The sequence below is a fragment of the Saprolegnia diclina genome (genome assembly GCF_000281045.1).
Source record: "Saprolegnia diclina VS20 unplaced genomic scaffold supercont1.107, whole genome shotgun sequence".
Taxonomy (NCBI): domain Eukaryota; phylum Oomycota; class Saprolegniomycetes; order Saprolegniales; family Saprolegniaceae; genus Saprolegnia; species Saprolegnia diclina.
In genome coordinates, this window is record NW_008246174.1 from 56,594 (window position 1) to 75,311 (window position 18,718).

Consider the following 18,718-nt stretch of genomic DNA (forward strand, 5'->3'; position numbering starts at 1 on the left):
CGCCACTGCGTTTTTCATCCAAGACGCATGTATATTTACGGTCGCAGATGATACCTGAGCCACAAATTGTCGACGCGCACCCAGTAGCTGAATAGAAAGCGTGCAGTCTCCTGGTCGTTACGATCTTCCGTTCCAGAGACCGCGCTACCATCCTATGCGCTGGTTGAGTCATTTAGCATTTTATTCGCCAGGGCTCAATGGCCACCACGGCAATGACCCCGACGATGACGACCCAGCTCGCAGCAGCATCCCAGTGCATCGGTTGCCGAGATCCTGCAGCCCTTCGCCCCGCAACTCGCTCAGAGTATCGCGGCCCGTATTCTAGGATCTGCGCAGCCACCGCCGGGTCTCATTGCGGCCCAGTCGAGCGTGGCAGGCCATTTCCAGCTCTTTTACGACTACTTGCCGTCGACGGCAGCTCCGTCGTGGGCGACCTGCGAGGCGTTCATGGCGGCTGTTGACGACTGGGACACGCTATTTGCTTCACCAGTGGCCTCGCGACTCGAGCTCCTCGCGGTCCATCAAGCGCTCAAGAGTCGACTGACCCAGGTGGAAGGTCGGTTGCAAGAGCTGCAGGACACAGTCCAGGACCCGATCGTGACGAGCACCAAGCTGGACGACCGCGTGTGGCTCCAGGACGTCGACGTCTGGCAGATGTACGTCGAGAGCGACGCGCTGCTCAACGACTCGCGGGCTGTGGGCAGCCAAACACAGTTACGACAGCAACTCGAGGCTGCGACCAGTGCGTGGGACGACCCGAAGCGGCCAAACCCCGCTCGACGAGCCCTTGCTCGCATGCCGGGCGATTCGCAGCGGCGCCGTTGGATCGGTCTCGTGCTACTGCTCGCAGTAGTAATCGCCGTAGCCATTGCGCTGGGTGTGACACTTCGAACGCCGTCGAGTACGACAACGTTAACTGCCGCCGATGGAACGAACGTACCAACACCGACGGCGACATCGACTCCGACAACCTTAGCACCTCTGTCAGCGTCAGCTCCAACGCCCGCTCCGACGCCTGCTCCGACGCCTGCTCCGACACCCGCTCCGACGCCTGCTCCGACGCCTGCTCCGACGCCTGCTCCGACACCCGCTCCGACATTGCCACCTGTTGGCAACCGACCGTTCACCGTCTCAACCTTGGCGGGGACTGCTCAGTCCAGCAGTGTCGATGGCACGTTGACGTCCGCCTCGTTTCAGTATCCTCGTTCGATCGTTGGCGCTGCCGGAGTCCTCTACGTCGGTGAAGAGCACAAGCTTCGGCGCATTGATCGTACCAGCGGCACGGTGTCGACGATTGCTGGGATGCTTGGCCCTGGCCCACGCATTGACGGCAACCTTCAAGATGCTCGAATTAACAACTTCTACGGATTGGCTCTGGACGGTCCCGGCACGTCTCTGTACGTGGCTGACGCAAGCAACAATGCCGTCCGCGCCATCGACTTGGTGCGCGGCGTCGTGTCGACTCTGGGCACCGGCGTGTCAGGCGCAACCAACGGTCCTATCGCAAGCGCCAAATTTTCCGCACCATGCGGGGTACTATGCTATGGTGACAGCATCTACGTGGCCGACACGGCCAACAAGCTCGTCCGCCAGATTGTCAACGGCACCGTGTCCACTTTTGTCGGCAAACTCGGCTCGTCAGCGCGTATTGACGGCCCAATTGGGGTCGCAACGCTGATCAATCCGTACGCCGTCGTTATGACGCCGCAAGGCGTCATGTACATTGCGGAAACCTACCAAAGCGTCATCCGCAAAGTCGATCTGGACGGCACCGTGTCGACCATTGGTGGGCAGTCACCCGGCTTTGCGGACGGCCCCAGTGCCACCGCGCGCTTCAGTGGTCCGTACGGATTAGCAGCCGACGAGGACGGCAACATTTTTGTCGCCGACACGTACAACAACCGCATTCGCGTCATCGATGCGGCGACGGGCGTCGTCTCGACCATCGCAGGAGCCGCAACATCAGGCTACATGGACGGTGTGGGCACAAACGCCAGGTTCAGGACACCGACAAGCGTCTATTACGACGGCAATGGCTCTTTGTACGTGGCTGACTACGGCAACGGCCGCATCCGCCACCTGCACTTTGACCGCTAAGAGCTAGTACATGCATTTTTCCGACAGGTTATGTCGATAGTCAAGCAGTCCATTGGTGCCAAGTTCTTAGCCTTTATTTCGACCAAATACCCCTAATGATGATACATTATTCTCACTAGCATTTGATGCCTTCCTTCCCGAGCGCCCATACGTCGGCGCGGGGTCGCGTACCGTGCAACATGTAGGGCTAGGGCATTGCCCTTGTGAACTATCTATGACGCGCGTGCGTAGATTCACTGTGTTCAATGCAGTCAAAGGAAAAGTCGCTGCTCGTTGATATGGTGGGTGCAATTGTTGAGCGTTTAAATGGAGAAAATCCTCAATTCAAAAGTTCAACAAGCACGCCACAAGACCAATTCTACGAACGACGTTGCAGGTCCTTGGCAACTCCAAGGCCTTACCGCTCAAGTCGAGGATCGAAAGCTGTTAAGCAGTTGAGGCAAGTGCCAGCCACAAACCACAAGCACAGTGTCGACCACTGATTGAATGAGCTCTACGGTGCGTTGGTAGCCCGTCCTTGGAGGGGTAAATAATGCTTTTGGTCATCGAAACCAAGACATGTAATTAGAATGCAGTCGGTTAGCCAATGCAGACACTTTGGTACGTCGGGATGAGATACTTGATGTTGATGAACGCGTCGTCGCCGCCATTGAGCTCAAAGATCTCGAGCGTCTGCTGGATGAGATCGCCGAGGTTCTCCTGCTTTCGCTGCGAATAGTCGATGCCGTCCCCGAGGTTGTCTACAAAAACATAATGAGAATCGAGTGGTTTTTTCTGGCAAATATCACCATTTTTGCGCACGAAAATGTTGAGAATCGGCAGAATCTGACGGTAGTAGGGCACGAGCGCTTGGCCAATGAGTCCGCCGGCCGCAAACCCGTCTTGGCCGGGCTTCTTGTCGCACGTGACCATGAGCTGCAGGATGTGAAGCGTCTTGACAATGATCGATGCCTTGCGCGTGTTGAGTGCGTCTATCGTAGATCTTGGTCGCCAGATAGTCATTTTTGCAGTCGGACTTTTGATGGGAATGATGAGCTGCGGGATCACGGGCAGCACCTTGGAACTGGCGTTCACCATCATGTCCTTGATACCCTATATAAACCAGTGCTTACGTTGATGTATCGCAACAGGTCCAGCGTACCTGCTCGGCCAAAAATGCATACGGCTCTTCGATCTCGCGCAACCCATCGAAAAAGATGGGCAAGTAGTGGTGAAAGTCGAGCTACCGTCCAAATGAACATTGTAACTTGGACAAAGCATGTCCACCTTGGTGATATCGACCTTCCACGCGACGAGGTTTTTGACGCCGCCGTGGTCGATCTGAATTGGCAAATCGCCGCGTTCGTAAAACCTACCCTTGGACATTGAGCACTCCAATTTGCCATCGACCACAGGCGTACTTTCGAAAGGACGTGTCGGGCGGGTTTGGCCGCTCGCGGAAGGCGCCAGGTTGGTGCCGCTCCTTGCGCGGCGACGGCGTCATGGCGCCATCGCGCTACTAAGAGCATCAAACAATGCGCTGCCGATAAGAAAGACGTACCTTGTGGAGGCGATCCGTGTCGGCGTGGCCGCCATACCCCGCGCCCTTTTTCAAAAACTGATCGGTCGTCTCACGCTTGATGGGCTTGGAGAGCGAGAAGGCGCGGATCATGTCGGGATCCGTCGGGGTATCCTCATACTTTTTCTTCTACGAGAGAGGGATTTCATATCGTGATTGGGACGGGGGGCGTACGCGGGGGGCGACTTCGGTCGTGTCAAAGCACGACCCCGACTCCTTGAGTCCCTTGGTTCGGGGCACAATGCGCGTCGGTACATTCGGGATGCCGGACATCTTGGCGAATGGGCAACCTGCGGGCGTTGCGGCGAAACGTAAGTCGACTATTTATATACGAGCAAAAGCGCGGTAACCAACGTTGAAGATGGCAACTCGCTCTCTCTATCAGTGGTCCACTACGTTCTTAGTGGGATCTCAGCTCGGGTCTTGTAGAGTCGTTGTTGCATATACTTAATCGCTAACTCGTTGTATCGGGGGGCGCTTTGGCCGAGAGAATCCCGAGGTACACGGGGCGGACTTCCTTGAGGTGTTTCTTTTCGTTGGTGCGCCCGAGCGACGCCAGCCGGGTTTGCCGGCGGGCATTGGGCAGCAAGTGCCGAGACGACGCGCGTACATCCGGCAGAATTCCCGTCAGCGCATCGAGTTGGCGCCGGCTCGCACTGTACCGGAGCGACAGCGCCCGCGTGCTGCGCTCGAGCTTGGCGTGCAGCGGCGACGACCGCTTGATTCTGAGTGTGGATATGCCAAAGCTCGCCGCAGGGGGCTTTGGTTTTTGTCGCTCGAGCTCCCGCTCCGCCTCCTCTTCAGTGAGCGGTGCAAACTTGACTTCTAGCGCCCGAGGACACTGCGAGAGGTGCTGAGCTTGCGCCACCAAGTCGATATCGGGCTTGGCGATCTCCGACCCTGGTCCTGCGTACTTGGGGTCGCACCAAACGACAACTTCGGTTGTCGCAAAAGACGGCCGCGGCGACGTCGGCAAGAGGCGATCGAGGATCGGCCCCACGTCCAAAAAGGGCTCTAGCCAAATAGAAATTGTAGCAAAATAACGAGAGCGCGCCTACGGGGAGTGATGGCCGATGTCTCGGGCGCGGTTTCGCGCATCTCGGGCACGGGGACGTTCGAGGGAATCGGGTGCGGATCGTAATGCATCGGTCCCGGCTCGGGGCTCGGAGGCCGCGGATCGGTTTGCAAGCGACTGCACATGGCGTCCAGAGTGACTTTGCCGACCTTTTCTGGATCTACGAACCGATTATCAATGTTTCAAGTCGTTTGTCGCGTGGCTACCGAGATACACCCACAACTCGACGAGCTCTGACTCATGCACATTTGGAAAGATCCAGAGGAGGCCTTCGCAAAGCCCGTTGAAGCACAGCGCTGAGCGCAAATGGGCGACGTCAAGACCCGCGCGGGCGCGCCGCCGAATGGGCGGGAAGAGGCCCGTGCCCGCGATCGGCGTCATCGGCGCCGTCACCACCGAATCCGTGTATTTAGCGTTGAGGTGCGCCGTGTTGTCAAACACGAAGATGAGTCGGCTGTAGATGTCGGCTTGCGTCGCATGGCTTCGGTAGAGCCCCTTGAGCATCTCCAAGAGGCGCCGGGGTCTACATTCTTATCCATTAAACAAGAATCCCAAGCCGTATTTGTACTTGTGAAAGGCGTCCACGTCGGGGTGGGGCCAGACAATGTTGGGGGGAATATACATGTCGTCGCCGCCGTCTCTAGACGCCTGGAGACTCTCGACTTTGCGAATGATATCTGGTAGGTTCTCCAGCCTGATCCGTGTCATGTCGTTAGTGTACTGGTGGAATGAGGCATGTACCGTCTGGAGCAGACAGGGGGGCGGGGACTGTGCGCCGCTTTGATCTTGAGGCTCGAGACGGCATTGTTGGCGCTGTACACGTTGAGCTTTGGCCGGCGTTTCCACTCAAAGTAGCGCTGCCACGCGACGCGTGCGCCGCCGTCGTGGTGCATACTCTGCCGGATGATCTGCACGCGCGTTTTCCAGTTGCGCCAAAAGACAAACCTTCCACATTGTTATATACTCACGGACTAGGAAGCGAAGAATACATACCACGTCTGATCGTGGACAGGGCTAAAGTCGATGCCGTTCAAGGTGAGTTGCACGGCCACAGGTCTAGATGGCGCTTTAGCAACCCCGTGCAGAAGGGGTGTCACAGGTACCCTTCGTCTCGGAGAGATGGTGTCACCACGAGCAACTCCGACTCGTTGACGTACGTGGCCTGCACCATGGTCGTGAACGTGTCTTCAAAGCTCACTGTCCAATTGCTCGATGCTTCGTCAAATTGCAGCCGCGTAAACCGAGCCCGAAGGCTCGGAGTGTCGACGAGGAAACGGCCGCGGAGCTTCATGTGCACTCCGCCCCACATCGGTCCGTCGGTCGGCGAGACGTCGTCCAGCAGCGGCTGATCTCGGAAGAGGTTGAGGAGTAGAGGCTGGTTCGTATACTAGAAGTCGTCATGTCAACGATCGTTCGGCGTTCGATGGACGTACGTCGAGGACGCCGTTTCGGCCGAGACTGACGTCGACGAGAGCTGTGGCGCCAACGAGCGAGACGTCTTCGTTTGGCACAAGGTGGTGCAGCGGCGGCACGAGGCACTTGATGACACCGTCGGCGCTGCATTCGGCCGAGACGGTGACGCACAGCGACGGGTTCTCAAGCGTGAACGACACCTAGTCTCTACGGTGAGCGAAGGTACCAGCACAAGCTTACGCGAATGTGGTGGGTCTCTGAAAAGTTGTTGCCGTGGATGTAGAGCGGGTGGTCGCCCATCGAGTAGGCCCACGACGGTACGAGCGTTCCCATCTTGGGTGCGTTGCACACGCAGAGCCGAACGTCCGCCATCGGGATAAAGTCCAGCCCGTTCATGGCTATGCACACGCGCACGATGGACCCTAACCGCACAGTTGACCTCTGCCTCTTCAAGAGTGTCGACCCACCGGGGGGGAAATCGGGGGTGAGGCATTCGAGAAGCGTGGTCGAGAGCACGCGGAGGTTGACGATTGCATCCGGGTGCTTGACCTCGCCGTCCTGCGCGGGCTCATGGATGAATTTGGCTATAGACACACAAGTCGACGCGTCTGCGCTAGTGATGACGCCATGTACCTCGGCCATTGTCGGTCGGTACGAAATGCTCGCCGTGGACAAGCAGCTTGGTCGTGTACACCGGTGACGCCGACTCGATCCGGTGCACGGTCGGCGTTTCGTAGATGAGCCACTGGTGGTGGGGTAGACTCGCTTCGATGACACTAGTCGTATCGAGGAGCTCGGACCAGAGTGCCATGACGCTTTGGTGCGAGAGGTCGTTCTCTGGCTCGACCGAATGCAGCGGCGGCGCCAGGAAAACGCTGTTGAAGTCGACGCCGTTGAGCGCGACGATGACGGTGAACGACGCCTTCCCGCCCTTCTTGGTGGGCGGCGTCACACAAGAAAGAACGTTGGCCGACTCGAACGTCGCACTAACAACCGTCACTGGGACCTAGCACCACATTGAAGCATAGAAGGCAAGGAGAGAGCTACTGAGACGGCGACATCGGCTTCGTGGCGAAACGACTGGTGCAACTCGGCGTAGTGCTCGATGCCCTACTCCTGTGGTAAACCTAGACCACAAGGATGGAGGTACCCAGAGAAAAGCGAGTTGAATGCACTTGGTGTCGACAAAGTTGAAGCCGTGAAGTGTGAGCCTCGAGCCGCCGCAGGAAGGCAAGCACTTGGGCAAAATGTCTTCAATGATGGGCAGCGGCTGAATCGTATACCTAATTTCACTTCTTGCATCGGCGCTGAGATATACAAACGTACGGAGTCGCACAAGTAGACAAAAAGTCCTGCCCATTGAGGGCCAGCTCGACAATCATCTCGGTGGGCGTCACGTGGGCCGACGGCGCGCGCCCGAGAAGCCGCTGCAGCGCCGCTTTCTTTCCTTCGTCCGCTTCGCTAATGGATTTAGGGACTAGGTTAATTTCGCTCGTATCGCTCTGGCCGTACGGTTTGAGTGTCTTGGCATCCGCGGCTACCTTTCCCGCAGAGATTTTGCGCGACCTACATCGAACCTTGAGGAATTGGAGAAGAGACTTGAAGCGCACCGAAACGCAGTTTCAAGGTGCATCGTCTTCTTGAGCGCCGACGTGAGACGCGACGTCGCCTTGGACCGCAGCGACGGGCGTTTGAGCAACATTGGCTGAAAGTGAATAAAGAGCTCGACCTCGCCGCGGGAGGGCAGCTCCTTTGCCGGCTCTCGCAAATATTCCCGAATCGAGTTTTGAGCTAAAATGGGCGTCATCGGGCGGGGTGGCGGCGCCGCCACCTGCAACGGAAACCACGCTCGGAGCTTAATGGCTTTGTTGAGACTCGCAAACGGAAGGCGCAGCGTGCCCAGCGTTTCGAGCCGCCCCGACTCGACTTCGTTCTGGACGGTTAGCACCTAGGTTATGTGAGGCCAATAACGATTCGAACCAGACCGTACGAGGTCGCCGTGGCTGTGGCCGTCCGTCGTCTGAAGCTCAAAGTCAAATTGCTCGTAGAACGTTGGGTTGGACGTGAATTCGCGCAGTGTCGACCGCAGTTTCTGATCCTCAAACTCAAAAATAACAAAAGGCCGAAGGAGCGGACTCGTCGTCGTCGTTGCCGTCGTGTTGGGCAGACGCAGATTGCGTGCGCGCAGCAGCGTAACAAAGAGGCCGCTGTTGCGCACCCAGACCTTGTGCTCGTGGCGCGGGTCGAACGACGCATCTTGCAGTAATTGCGGCACCGCGATCGGCACCTAACCGAAAGCCGTCAAGCCGTGTTGAGGCACTGAGTCAACCGTGAAACGCGGAAGGCGGCACTGAATGACGCCGGTAGCATTGTGTGACGTGACCGCTGTCTGCGCTTGACCTACTCGCCAGTGTACCTAAACTCGTCTTGTTTGTAAAATTGATCGTACCTTTGATGCGGAAGCGGCACGTGGTCAAGCTGCTGTTTAAAAACGGGCTATTTTCCCAATTTTCGACGATTTGAATGTACACCTAACCGCAATGAAAACGAGCAAAAAATGAATCAAGGGGTACATCGGTGCAGCCCGGCACGAGGTTGAGCTTGGGCGTCATGCTCTTGACCAACGGCGCGCGATAATAGGTGAACGTCACCGCATCACTCGAGAAGGTGGCGTCGACACCACCGACGGCGACCTCGATCTAAACACTGTCTGTGAGAGACAATATAGCAATATGTGTCCACCTCGAGTCGGAGCTGCTCCAAACTGATTTTGCAAGGCGGCGTGTAGCAGTAGATCTTGCCGCTTGTGAGCTGAGCTGAATAGATAGCGCGCTCCAATAGCTTCTCGCCTCGAAACCACGAGAAGCGCACGACCGGCTCCTTCTCCGCGAGCCGGCAGAGATTCAAGTTGGCGCCTGCAAGAGCCAAGTACGTGCGTCCTACGACACGATGCGTTGGGCGAATTAAAACCGAGACGTCCGACCTTGTGTCGGGCCCACGGACGGCTGCACCGCGTTCACATCAAACATATACAAGATCGCTTGCGGCACGGCCTCGGTGAACGTATGGTGGTCGAACGAGACGCAGAAGAGAATGTTGCGGCTCTTGAGGCGCGGTGGGACCGTGCAGAGTATTTCCGACGACGATTTCAATGTACAGGGCAGGATCTGGGACTCGAGGGACGGCCGCTATGGTTTGAATGAGTCACGCACGACTCCACGTTTGTGCTTACGTCGATGGTTTCGAGCTTGGCTTGCAGCGCAGCACCTAGTGCGATTAGAAAAAGATCTTGGAGAACGTATACCTTGGTCGTGCTGGTAGTCGTAGCTTGGCGGCAAGAAGTATACCCGAAGCAGCAGCATGCCCGAGTTGAAGAAGCCGCGACCCTGCACGACAATATCGCCGCCAGTCGAGTACGGAAGGTACCGCGGACAGAGACTGTCGATGCGCGGTAGCTCGTAGACTTGGAACGACGGCGCACCCATCGACGTATAGGGACACTGCCCCGACGACACTTGTACATCCAGCACCGACATGGTCTCGATGTTGGGGGCCTGGGTGACAATCATACCGCTCTCGAGGACGGGCGGCTCGAGCACCAAGCTCAGATCCACGCTGCGCTTGACGGCCGAGGACCCGTCGACACTGTGAAGAATCACAGACGCCGACTGGCTCACGCCGGGCTTGAGTACCATCGGGGGTACCACTAGCGTCGCCACATCGCGCGCTAAACAAGCGGTCATCATTGCTCGACACAATGCGTAGTGTTGACGTACGTAGGCGGGAGGAGCCACGCGCGTCCTCGGCCGTCATGCGCAGTACGAGTTCCAGCCGGGGTGTTTGTGCATTTGAGACGAGCTCAAATTGCATCTTGTCGCACCACAGAAGCGTGCCGACCTCCTTCCGCACCTGGTAGAGCATGCGTTTGGCCGGCGTTTGGCGCGGGAGCCCGTCGTTGCATTTGACGGCGAGGTAGTACCAGCCGTTTGTGTCAGCACCCGCAAGTCGACCGGCGACCGTGAGTCCCACGATGGTGACGCTGCAAAAGTACCGCTTCCACACCTCACCGGGCACGTGGACTGCGTGGGTTGGTGTGCTGAACCGCACCGTGATCGCGCCCGTCTCAAGAAAGCCAGAGCCGCGTAGTTTGACGGGCGTGCAGGACCCGAGGAGCCCACACGGCGGCTCCAGCGCGGTGATGGACCACGTGCTCGGGTCGTAGACGAGCATAGGTGTCGGAGGTGAGAAGCAGATACCGTGGGCACCCAACCAGAGGAGAACCTTGCCTTTGGAAGGCAGTGGCGGCTGAGCACACGTCACTCTGTATTTGGCCATGTCTGGCGAGGAAGGGCTGTTTTGCAGTAGCTCCACAGCCAGCACCGGCGTGGTAACAGCAGCATTGGTTCCCGTCAGCTTGAAGCAGACGCTGAGCTGCAGCGGCAGCATGGACTCGTGCTCCGAGCTGCTATACAGCGCCCAGGTCGACGGCAGGTTGAGCACCGCGTCCGCTTCATGGTACAGATCGTGCAGGGGGTGCAGCGGCTGGGTCGCAAGCTCCGGCAGGGTGGCAACAAGCGACACGACGCGTCGGTTCACGTAGATGATCAAGAGTGGCTCCGACGGTCGACAGATGAGGGCGCCAACAACCCAGAGCGCGTCCGGCGCGTCGGTCGGAGCTTGTGGTTGATGGCAGTGAAGAAGTGTTTGGTTCGGAGCCAGTACAAGCACTTCGGGAGCATTCGCAACGAGCCAGAAGAAGCCTTCTTCAACGCGCCAATGAGTGACGTTGTCGCAGCCAGTAGTCACGAGCGGCAGCGCCACGGGGGCGGCGTCTAGGGCGTCGTGTCGCACCACGTGTACCTTGTTGGCGTCCGTGTGGTCCGTAATGGCGTCGGGCGGCGTCACGACGTAAAGCGTGTCGCACACAGACGGGAGTTTGGCCAAAATGGCTGTTGTCGGCACAGACGCGTCCGTGACAACGACGCGGTACGTGTTGTAGCTCGCCTTGAGATGCACCGTCAACACCACACCGTCGGATGGCCACGACTAGCATACTCTCTCGCGATCACAAAATTTGTGAAAAGCAGGAATGTACCGTGGCATCAATGTCGACCATACCAACGGTCATGTCCACCGATACCTAAACACCTCATTCATCGTTGAATAGCGGCTGGAAGGGCACCTCATGCAAGACCCACTGCGCGACACGGGAGCGCACTGTCACCACGGGCGCCTTGACACTATGAGCAACGTCGCGCGTGCCCGGTCGCGCCACGACCGAGATCATCACGCGGTGGGACACTTTTTCGCGCCAGCTCGAGCCTTCTCGCCGGCGCCGTTTCCCGGGTGACTGGAACGCCACTAAGCTTTGACGCACAATGCGTCGCTGGCCTGGCGGCGCGAGCGTAAGGTCGCCGATGCTGGTGGGAATCTCGGTCTCGAGGTGCACAATGTTGCCACCGTTGAAAGGACTCTGCACCGGCGCGTGGGTCAGTATCTTCATCGCTGGGTGGACACTGATGTCCCCGAGGTAGGTGAATTGCTGCGAGTTGAGGGAGAATAGCAAGCGGTATACCCCTGGCGTTGCGAATTCTGGAATCACGCAACTCACCTCGCCCTTGTCTACACGGACTGAGACGTGACTGTGGTCGAATGGACTGCATTACCCGTGTGGGCAACGCAAGGCTGCATGTATGTGTCGTGGGTTGCGCTGCTCTCGAAGCGGAGGCCAATGCACTTGCTCTCAACCAGCGTCGCGGCTTCAAATCCGCGGATGACGAGGCGCCGGGAGCGGGGCGCGGCGTCCAGTCCCACGAGCTCGTCGAGCATCGAGGCGGGGACGTGGTGCGGGCCGTACACGAGGTTCCGCAAGTCCAACGGCGTATAAAAGCGGTAGGACACGCCCCGAGGCAGGTACTGCTCGCCGCCGTTGAGACTAAAGTCGACCATCACGTCCAGGTACGGGCACCCCAGCTCGGCGTTGCTCAGGCTAGCTCGGTTCACGAGCAGTCGATTGTTGGCTTGGGTCGGTGCCACCGACCGGCGGCGGGATCCAATCTCTCGCGTTCGACGCCGCTCCGCTCGAGGGCCCGCTTGCGCCAGCATGGTAACGTAGCGCTGTGCTTTCACGGGGGCCGTCGGCGTCGGTGCCGTTTGGCTCGGGTCGTACACTTCGATGGTCGGCGAGACGCACTGGATCATGTAGTTCTTGGCTTGCGTGCCGTTGCTCAGCGTGGTTGTCACGTGACCGCGGACAATCTATAGTCGTAGTGTCCATATCCTATCAACTTGAAGAGTGGAATACGCAGAATTCGTGGCGGTTGGCGGCCGACTGAAACCGGACGTGGATCTGATGGGACTCAAAGATATGGGTTCCTAGATCACATTCTCGTATCCACAACATTGTCTTTGGCATCAGCCCGTTACCGAGAAGGAGGAGGACCGTGTCGCCCGCCATGGGCCCGCAGGACGGCACGACTTCGGTGATGGCGGGAGCGTCGAAAAAGTTGTACTTTTCTTTGGCCGAGCCCAGCGCAGCGGCATCCAGCCTAAGTGCAATCAGAACGTAGTTGACAGGAGTATGCTAGTACGCGCGTTGGTCATTGAAGAGGAGCTCAACGCTGGCAATGCACGCTTGGCGACACATGGGGGCTCGGCACGTCACGGCCGTGTTGACCGTATCAACCTGCATTATGTGACGTACTCCGCTCGCACGAGACATCAAGTACCTCAGCCGGTACCGTCATGGGATCCGGAAGCTTGGCGGACGGCGGCGCGGTGGCCGTGAGGCTCCATAGCTTGATGGGCGTAAACTGAACGTAGCACTTGGCGTCGCATTTGGCAAGCGCTTTGGCCAATCGCGGACCGCCGCAAAAGACGACGCGGGACCCGCCGCCCGCCGAGCCGTACGACGTCGTGAGAAAGTACGGCTGCGTAAAGAATCGGAACGGGTAGAGCGGTTTGACCTTTTGCACGGCCAGCGCGCTGACGACTCTACACGATGACAATTCTGTACATAGATACGAGTGGATGTCGAAATTATACCGTGGGTCCGGGTATTCAGAGGCGGTAAATTGTTGTCCGTTCAAGCTCAGCTCGAGTTTGAAAAAGCCGGGCTCAACCTCGGTCGGAGTGCTGCACACAACGCAAGTGACTCCACTCTCGTCACTGGCGATGCGTCCCTGTACAACGTAGCTCGTGGCGCCGCGCCACGGTGTAAGCTGCACTTCGATGGGCGCGCCATAGTCCTAGATTGAAACATTGATACTTTGAAGGTTGAAGAAAGATGTGTAGCGCCTACGCGGAAATGCTGGCCATACAAGCGCAGCGCCGCCTCGCTGTCAACAGGCGCCCACGTCGGGTAAAACGACGTGAGCGTCGGTGGCGCATAGAACGCAAAGGCCACGTCTCGGTTCACGGTGCAAAAGTCGACGCCATTCAGAGACATTTGCAGGTACACGTGACAGCTAAACGCAACGGGCGGCGTCTCAAACTCGAGAGCTTCGTCTTCCTTGCTCACGCGCCCGGGCACGACGAGCTCGAGCGTCTCGTTCTCATTCGCGCACGTCCCCGGCTTGAGCAGTAGCTTGAAGACGATATCGCCAGTCTCCAGCAGCGAATCGCAGGCCACAAGGACCCGCGTCTTGCCGTACGTCGGACCGGCCACGGGCGAGATGGCCTGGATGACGTCCGGCGCATCGAAGTACAAGAACGAGAGCTCAGTATCCAAGAAGAAGACTTGGTAGTTGAGCGAGAGTCGGAGTTGCACTTTAGTCGGGTACGGCCACGGCGGCGAGAACAGTTGAATCCGAGGGCGCAAGAGGGCATTGTCGTCGACAAATGTAGCAGGCACCGTGACGACGTGGCCGTTGATGTCGACGAGCTGCACCATACAGTCCAAGCTCGACTTGTCATCGGGAAGCCCTTGGAGGACGTGGAAGATGATGGGCGTGCCCCCGTTGAGCGCCCCGCACTTGGCGCTGCCCGGCTCGAGCATGAGCTTGGTGGCTGCGTGGTACTCAAAGTGGAGCTGCGAGTCTTCGGAGAATTGCTGCCCGTTGCACGAGATTTGAACGTTGGCAATGCCGGCGTGGGCGACCGGAGGCGCAATGCACTTGATCAATCCGTTGTCGACAATGGTCGCTTCGACAATGTATTCATCGTTTTTTGGGCCGCGCGGTGTCGCAAAGGGTGTGTCGTAGAAGACGAATTTGACCAACGGGCACGCCGACTCGATAAACCCTTGTCCTAGGGTGTCTCGTGCGTGAGCATTCACTATATTATATAAGGTACCAACGACGCTCACTGGCGTTCCCCCGTCAACGGGGCCAAAGCTCATGATGCAGTTGTCGGCCGCCGGGCAATGCACCACTGGGGGCTCGAACGCCTCAAAGTACACGGGGAACATACCGACGCGTACCATCTCGTAGCATTGCTGGTTGAACGCGATCGTCAAGAGGTGCTGGCCGGCCGGGAGTGGCGGCGCAACGACCGAGACAGTATTTTCAACGCGATGGCCCGTGACCTTGATGTCGCCAAACTTCATTGGCATGATGGCGACCACGTGCAAGTACTGCAGCTGAGCAGCGTCGACGTGCAACTCCACGACGGCGCCCCCCGTCGTGAACCCCCCGCGGGGGGCCACGTGCGTGATGCTGGGTGTCGTGTAAAAGGCCACGGGGTGCACCACCGGAGAGAACTGGTCAAAGCGCGTCGCCATCTCGATCGCAATGGGCAGCACCTTCATGCCCCCGATGGCCACGCGCCGTTTTGATTGGTTGTCGGGTCGTCGACGCAGCTCGCGCGGTTCATTGCGGTGCGAAAAGCGCGCGCGCGACTTGGGGGACTCGGGCAATTCGGCTATGGCGTCCTGCGACGTTGGCAGTACCTTGCACGATAACCAATTGAGCTGAACGTGGTGGTCGGGCGTGAACGCCGTGACGGGCGGGCAGAGCACCGAGACCTGCTCGGGCGAGACGAAGATCGTGTCAAGCACCCGCATGACCGTCGACCCGGGGGTCATGCCCGGAATGCTGAGCCTCAGCCGGGTCGGGTACTCGCTCGCAAAGCCCGAGCCAAAAAGATGCAACTCGGTTGGACTCTCGAAAGGCGTTGCGACAGGCCATATCCGATCGACCTTGGGGACGCTGTACGGGACGGTGAATTTGAGCAAATTGCCAACCTATTTCCGACAAGTTAGTGTCTAGGACGCAGAGCGAAGACAGATTGTACATCTAAAAAGTGCTGGTTGTTGAGCGCGACTTCAACGTCGACTAGCCGCAATTGATCGGGCGACTGGACAAGGGCCGAGAGGGCGGGACAGAGAAACTCGACATACTCGGTCGTCCTAAAGTCAAAACTTTACACATTTTGTGTGGTAAATCGCTGTACCAGCTTGTCGCTGCGATGGGACCAAGCATGCGTTTCTCGACGGCGCCGCTTGGACAGGCTACGTAGCTCACCTAGGAGCATCCACAATCTACCGGATCCTCAGAAGCAGACTAAATCACCTTGAGCCGGACTTTGACGCCGTCCGTGACAATCTTGGGGCCCAAGTGCAGCTTAAGCAGCGTTGCGAGGTCCAACGCCATCCCAATCGGCTCGACAAGCTTCAACGTGTGACGCCGGAAGAAGGAGAACGGGTGCTTTGGTCCGGTAAAATCGCAGCTGTTGAGCGAAATCTCGACGGTGCTCGTCAAGTTGGGTGCGATTGTCTTCAAAATGGGCGACGCGCACTCAATGTGGCCTTGCGCAGTGAGGCGGCCGACCGCATACTGCCGCACGGTGTGGGGATCCTCTACAAAAAGACGCAACTCGAAAAATACCAAATCTATCGACGCAAACCGAGAATGGACGTTTGCTTCATGTACGAAAACCGAACTTGAATCGTGCCCGTGTCGATGAACGACTCGCCAATGATAGTGACGGTCGACGCCACCTGCGACGGTGACGAGATGGGCGTCACACACGTGATCGACGGCATATTGTAGTAGAGAAACTGACTTCGATTCGGGATGTTGCGAAAGCAGCATTTCGAGTATTGCTGGCCGTTGAGCGAGACGTAGACGTCGACGAGGCCCGCCACGGACGGCGGCGCAATGCAAAAGAGAGTTTTCTGCCGCCCGCCCGCGTCCGAGTGGCGGGACGCGTCGGTTTCGACGAACGCCCGCACGCGCCGATGGCCATCGCCAGTGCGAAACACGACCGAGACTGTGCCGCCATGGTCGATGATGCTCTCGCCTTTGAGTCGGAGGAGCCCACCGCCCGTGACGGACGTCGACGTAGGCCAAATATAGTTGATGGTCGGCGGCGGGTAAAAGAGATATAGCAAGTACGTCTCGTCGACGTCCAACGTGGTCTGCGATCACAAACCATTTTCAAACGGCTGCAAAGGAAGAAACTACCTGAAATTGCGTCGCGACCGACGTGTCGGCGTCTCTCGGAATGTAGTCGACTCCGTCGTTGAGGGACACTTGTACCTTGGTGAGCTGGAGCTCCTTGTCGACCGGCCACGGAGGCGTGAAGCACTGCAGCACTGTCGCGTCGTCGTCCTGCGGCACGACGCTCCCGACGACCGTCGCCCGGATGTTGGCGCGGACACTCGAGAACTTGACGTGAATGGGTAGCACCACTGGCACGTGCCGGTTCATCGTGATACAGAGGCGGGTGCCGCCAGTATTGGGCCCATGGTGGAGCGAGAGGGCCTTGACAACGTAGGGCACAAAATAGTGGAAAACGAGGCAGCCGCTAAAGTTCTGGCCGTCAACAGTAAGCGCGACGTGGACGGGGAACGTCTCGTCGTTCGGCACGTGCTTGACGTCAAATGCTGGCGCCGTGCACTTGATGCAGAGGGCGTCATGGGACGATGGCGTCGCCCACACCGTTTTAGCCGGTACGTTGTCATCGATGGGCGCAAACCGAACGCGCAGCACCTACCCCCATGCTTGATCAAAGGACGATGCGTCAAGAGTCAGTTACTTTGGTTTGCTTGAGCTCCGTGAGAAGTAGTTGGAACGAGTCCAGGCGGTCGTTCTCGAGGCTAGGGAGAAATATCCCTACGCAAGACCCGCCATGATCACTCATGCATGTCCGCATTGGTGCTGTACGGAGCTTGGTGCCGCCGGTGAGCGAGCCCCCCGTGGGCACCAGCGTGTGCGGCACCCGCTCCCGGAAGAGCAAGCACTCGACCGTCGCGAGGCAAAAGTGCTCGCCGCGGTTGCAGGAGATGGTCCAGCGCGTCACACCGCAGTGGGTCTTGGGTGGTAGCGAGACCGAGATCTCCGTGGCCGACTTGCAGACGGCGTTCAAAATCATGCCTTGGGGAACACCGTCGTCCTATAAAAAGCGTCACTTTTTCAAATATCTCCAAGTACTCGTACCGGCGGCTGCGCCAGTCGAACGACGACTTCGCCCGTCTCAAGGAAATGGTGTCCTTGCAGAACAACGTCGACGGGGTGCGATCTACAAGGTGCGTGCGGCGCTGAACGCAAACGCGGGCGCCACGTACGGTGAAATGAGCACGGCGCGGGGCTTGACCGACGTCAAGTCAAAGTCGCGCCAGACGTTGTAGCAGAGTGCGCCAAAGAACTCGACTTTGTTGAGCGACACCTCGGCCGTCATAACGCCTGCGCACGCTATCAGACATGGGCTCTCAGATCTGAGAGTGGACCGATGCTGGTCTTCGGCGGCTGGAATTCGATGAGCATGTCGCCATTGACCTGGGAGGCGGCACTCCACGTGGCCGGTCGGACGACCGAGAGCGGGATTTTCGAGTGCTCCGAGACGTAGCTAATGCGCACGTAGACGGGCGACGCGGCCGTGACGTGCACTTTGCCGTCAACGTTGGGTTTGGTTTGCACAAAGCAGTGGCTATAGCGCTGCTCCAAAAAGAGCATGATGTTTGCATACGATGTCGCAGAGAACGGTAGGTGCGTCGGCGAAATCTTCTTGATCATTAGCTCGGGATGCAGCAGCATCTCGAGCGGGTTAGCCGCCAAAACGCCCGAAGCCTTGATCTCGAGTGTCACCTACACCCACGGATATGACATGTACGATGGCTGCGATTTGCGTACGGTGCAGGTCGAGATGCGGCTCTTGAGGTAGCTCGTGAGGCTCGGCATCGTGAAGCTCGCGGTGCCTTCGTTGCCCGACCGGACGTCGACGCAGACCTCGGTGTTGGTGAGCGGAAGAAACAGCCGCACGAGCATCGTCTGCGGCTGGAGCAAGAAGCCCGTGCCATGCACCGTGATCTCGGCGCCGCCAGCCGTCCACGCAGTCGTCGGGTCGAGGAGCCGCAGCCGGACGGGCTTGGCCATCGCGCGCCACGACGAAGATACAAGTGCCCTTTCCTCGGCCAATCGCGTGCCTGCATTGCCCGGAGATATCCCGGTGGCAGACGTTAAACCAACGTTAAACTGAAAAGCCTATGTCGCACCAAGTAGATGCAGGCACCCGCACGTGGAGCGATGCAAGAGAGCGCCAACGCGATGAAGCCAAGAATTAAGTGGTATGTGACGCGATTAGAAAGCGAGCGACGGTGCGCGCCCCGTGGATACCCCGCAAACTTGGTCCATGCC

At 58.4% G+C, this 18,718-nt stretch overlaps 3 protein-coding genes across 3 annotated transcripts; 1 reads left to right on the forward strand and 2 right to left on the reverse strand.

Moving 5' to 3' along the window:
• Positions 1 to 212: 212 nt before the first annotated feature.
• On the forward strand, positions 213 to 2,097 carry SDRG_15948 (hypothetical protein; the record flags this gene model as incomplete). Its single annotated transcript, XM_008622135.1, has 2 exons — positions 213 to 261; positions 326 to 2,097. The coding sequence occupies 2 exons, from the start codon at positions 213 to 215 to the stop codon at positions 2,095 to 2,097; spliced, it is 1,821 nt and encodes a 606-aa protein (XP_008620357.1).
• A 519-nt stretch (positions 2,098 to 2,616) lies between these two features.
• Positions 2,617 to 3,960, reverse strand: SDRG_15949 (hypothetical protein). Its single transcript, XM_008622136.1, has 8 exons — positions 3,830 to 3,960; positions 3,638 to 3,784; positions 3,498 to 3,592; positions 3,364 to 3,448; positions 3,239 to 3,319; positions 3,114 to 3,189; positions 2,886 to 3,068; positions 2,617 to 2,837 (listed from the first exon to the last, which is right to left on the reverse strand). The coding sequence occupies exons 1-8, from the start codon at positions 3,926 to 3,928 to the stop codon at positions 2,677 to 2,679; spliced, it is 927 nt and encodes a 308-aa protein (XP_008620358.1). The 5' UTR covers positions 3,929 to 3,960; the 3' UTR covers positions 2,617 to 2,676.
• Positions 3,961 to 4,109: 149 nt separating this feature from the next.
• Positions 4,110 to 18,457, reverse strand: SDRG_15950 (hypothetical protein; the record flags this gene model as incomplete). The annotated part of the gene is made up of 46 exons (XM_008622137.1): positions 4,110 to 4,669; positions 4,714 to 4,890; positions 4,937 to 5,253; positions 5,299 to 5,424; positions 5,472 to 5,675; positions 5,724 to 5,786; positions 5,834 to 6,117; positions 6,164 to 6,343; positions 6,384 to 6,565; positions 6,611 to 6,727; positions 6,777 to 7,149; positions 7,191 to 7,253; positions 7,294 to 7,426; positions 7,470 to 7,604; positions 7,656 to 7,709; positions 7,754 to 8,091; positions 8,134 to 8,430; positions 8,473 to 8,543; positions 8,593 to 8,674; positions 8,717 to 8,842; positions 8,886 to 9,082; positions 9,127 to 9,331; positions 9,376 to 9,410; positions 9,448 to 9,870; positions 9,920 to 11,189; positions 11,239 to 11,283; positions 11,326 to 11,765; positions 11,810 to 12,401; positions 12,448 to 12,518; positions 12,570 to 12,691; positions 12,734 to 12,828; positions 12,872 to 13,136; positions 13,188 to 13,390; positions 13,444 to 14,390; positions 14,436 to 15,324; positions 15,375 to 15,489; positions 15,534 to 15,604; positions 15,653 to 15,939; positions 15,981 to 16,500; positions 16,547 to 17,074; positions 17,121 to 17,197; positions 17,249 to 17,477; positions 17,522 to 17,603; positions 17,650 to 17,767; positions 17,812 to 18,169; positions 18,215 to 18,457. 46 exons carry the CDS (start codon positions 18,455 to 18,457, stop codon positions 4,110 to 4,112), a joined length of 12,309 nt encoding a protein of 4,102 aa, XP_008620359.1.
• Between the last annotated feature and the right edge of the window lie 261 nt (positions 18,458 to 18,718).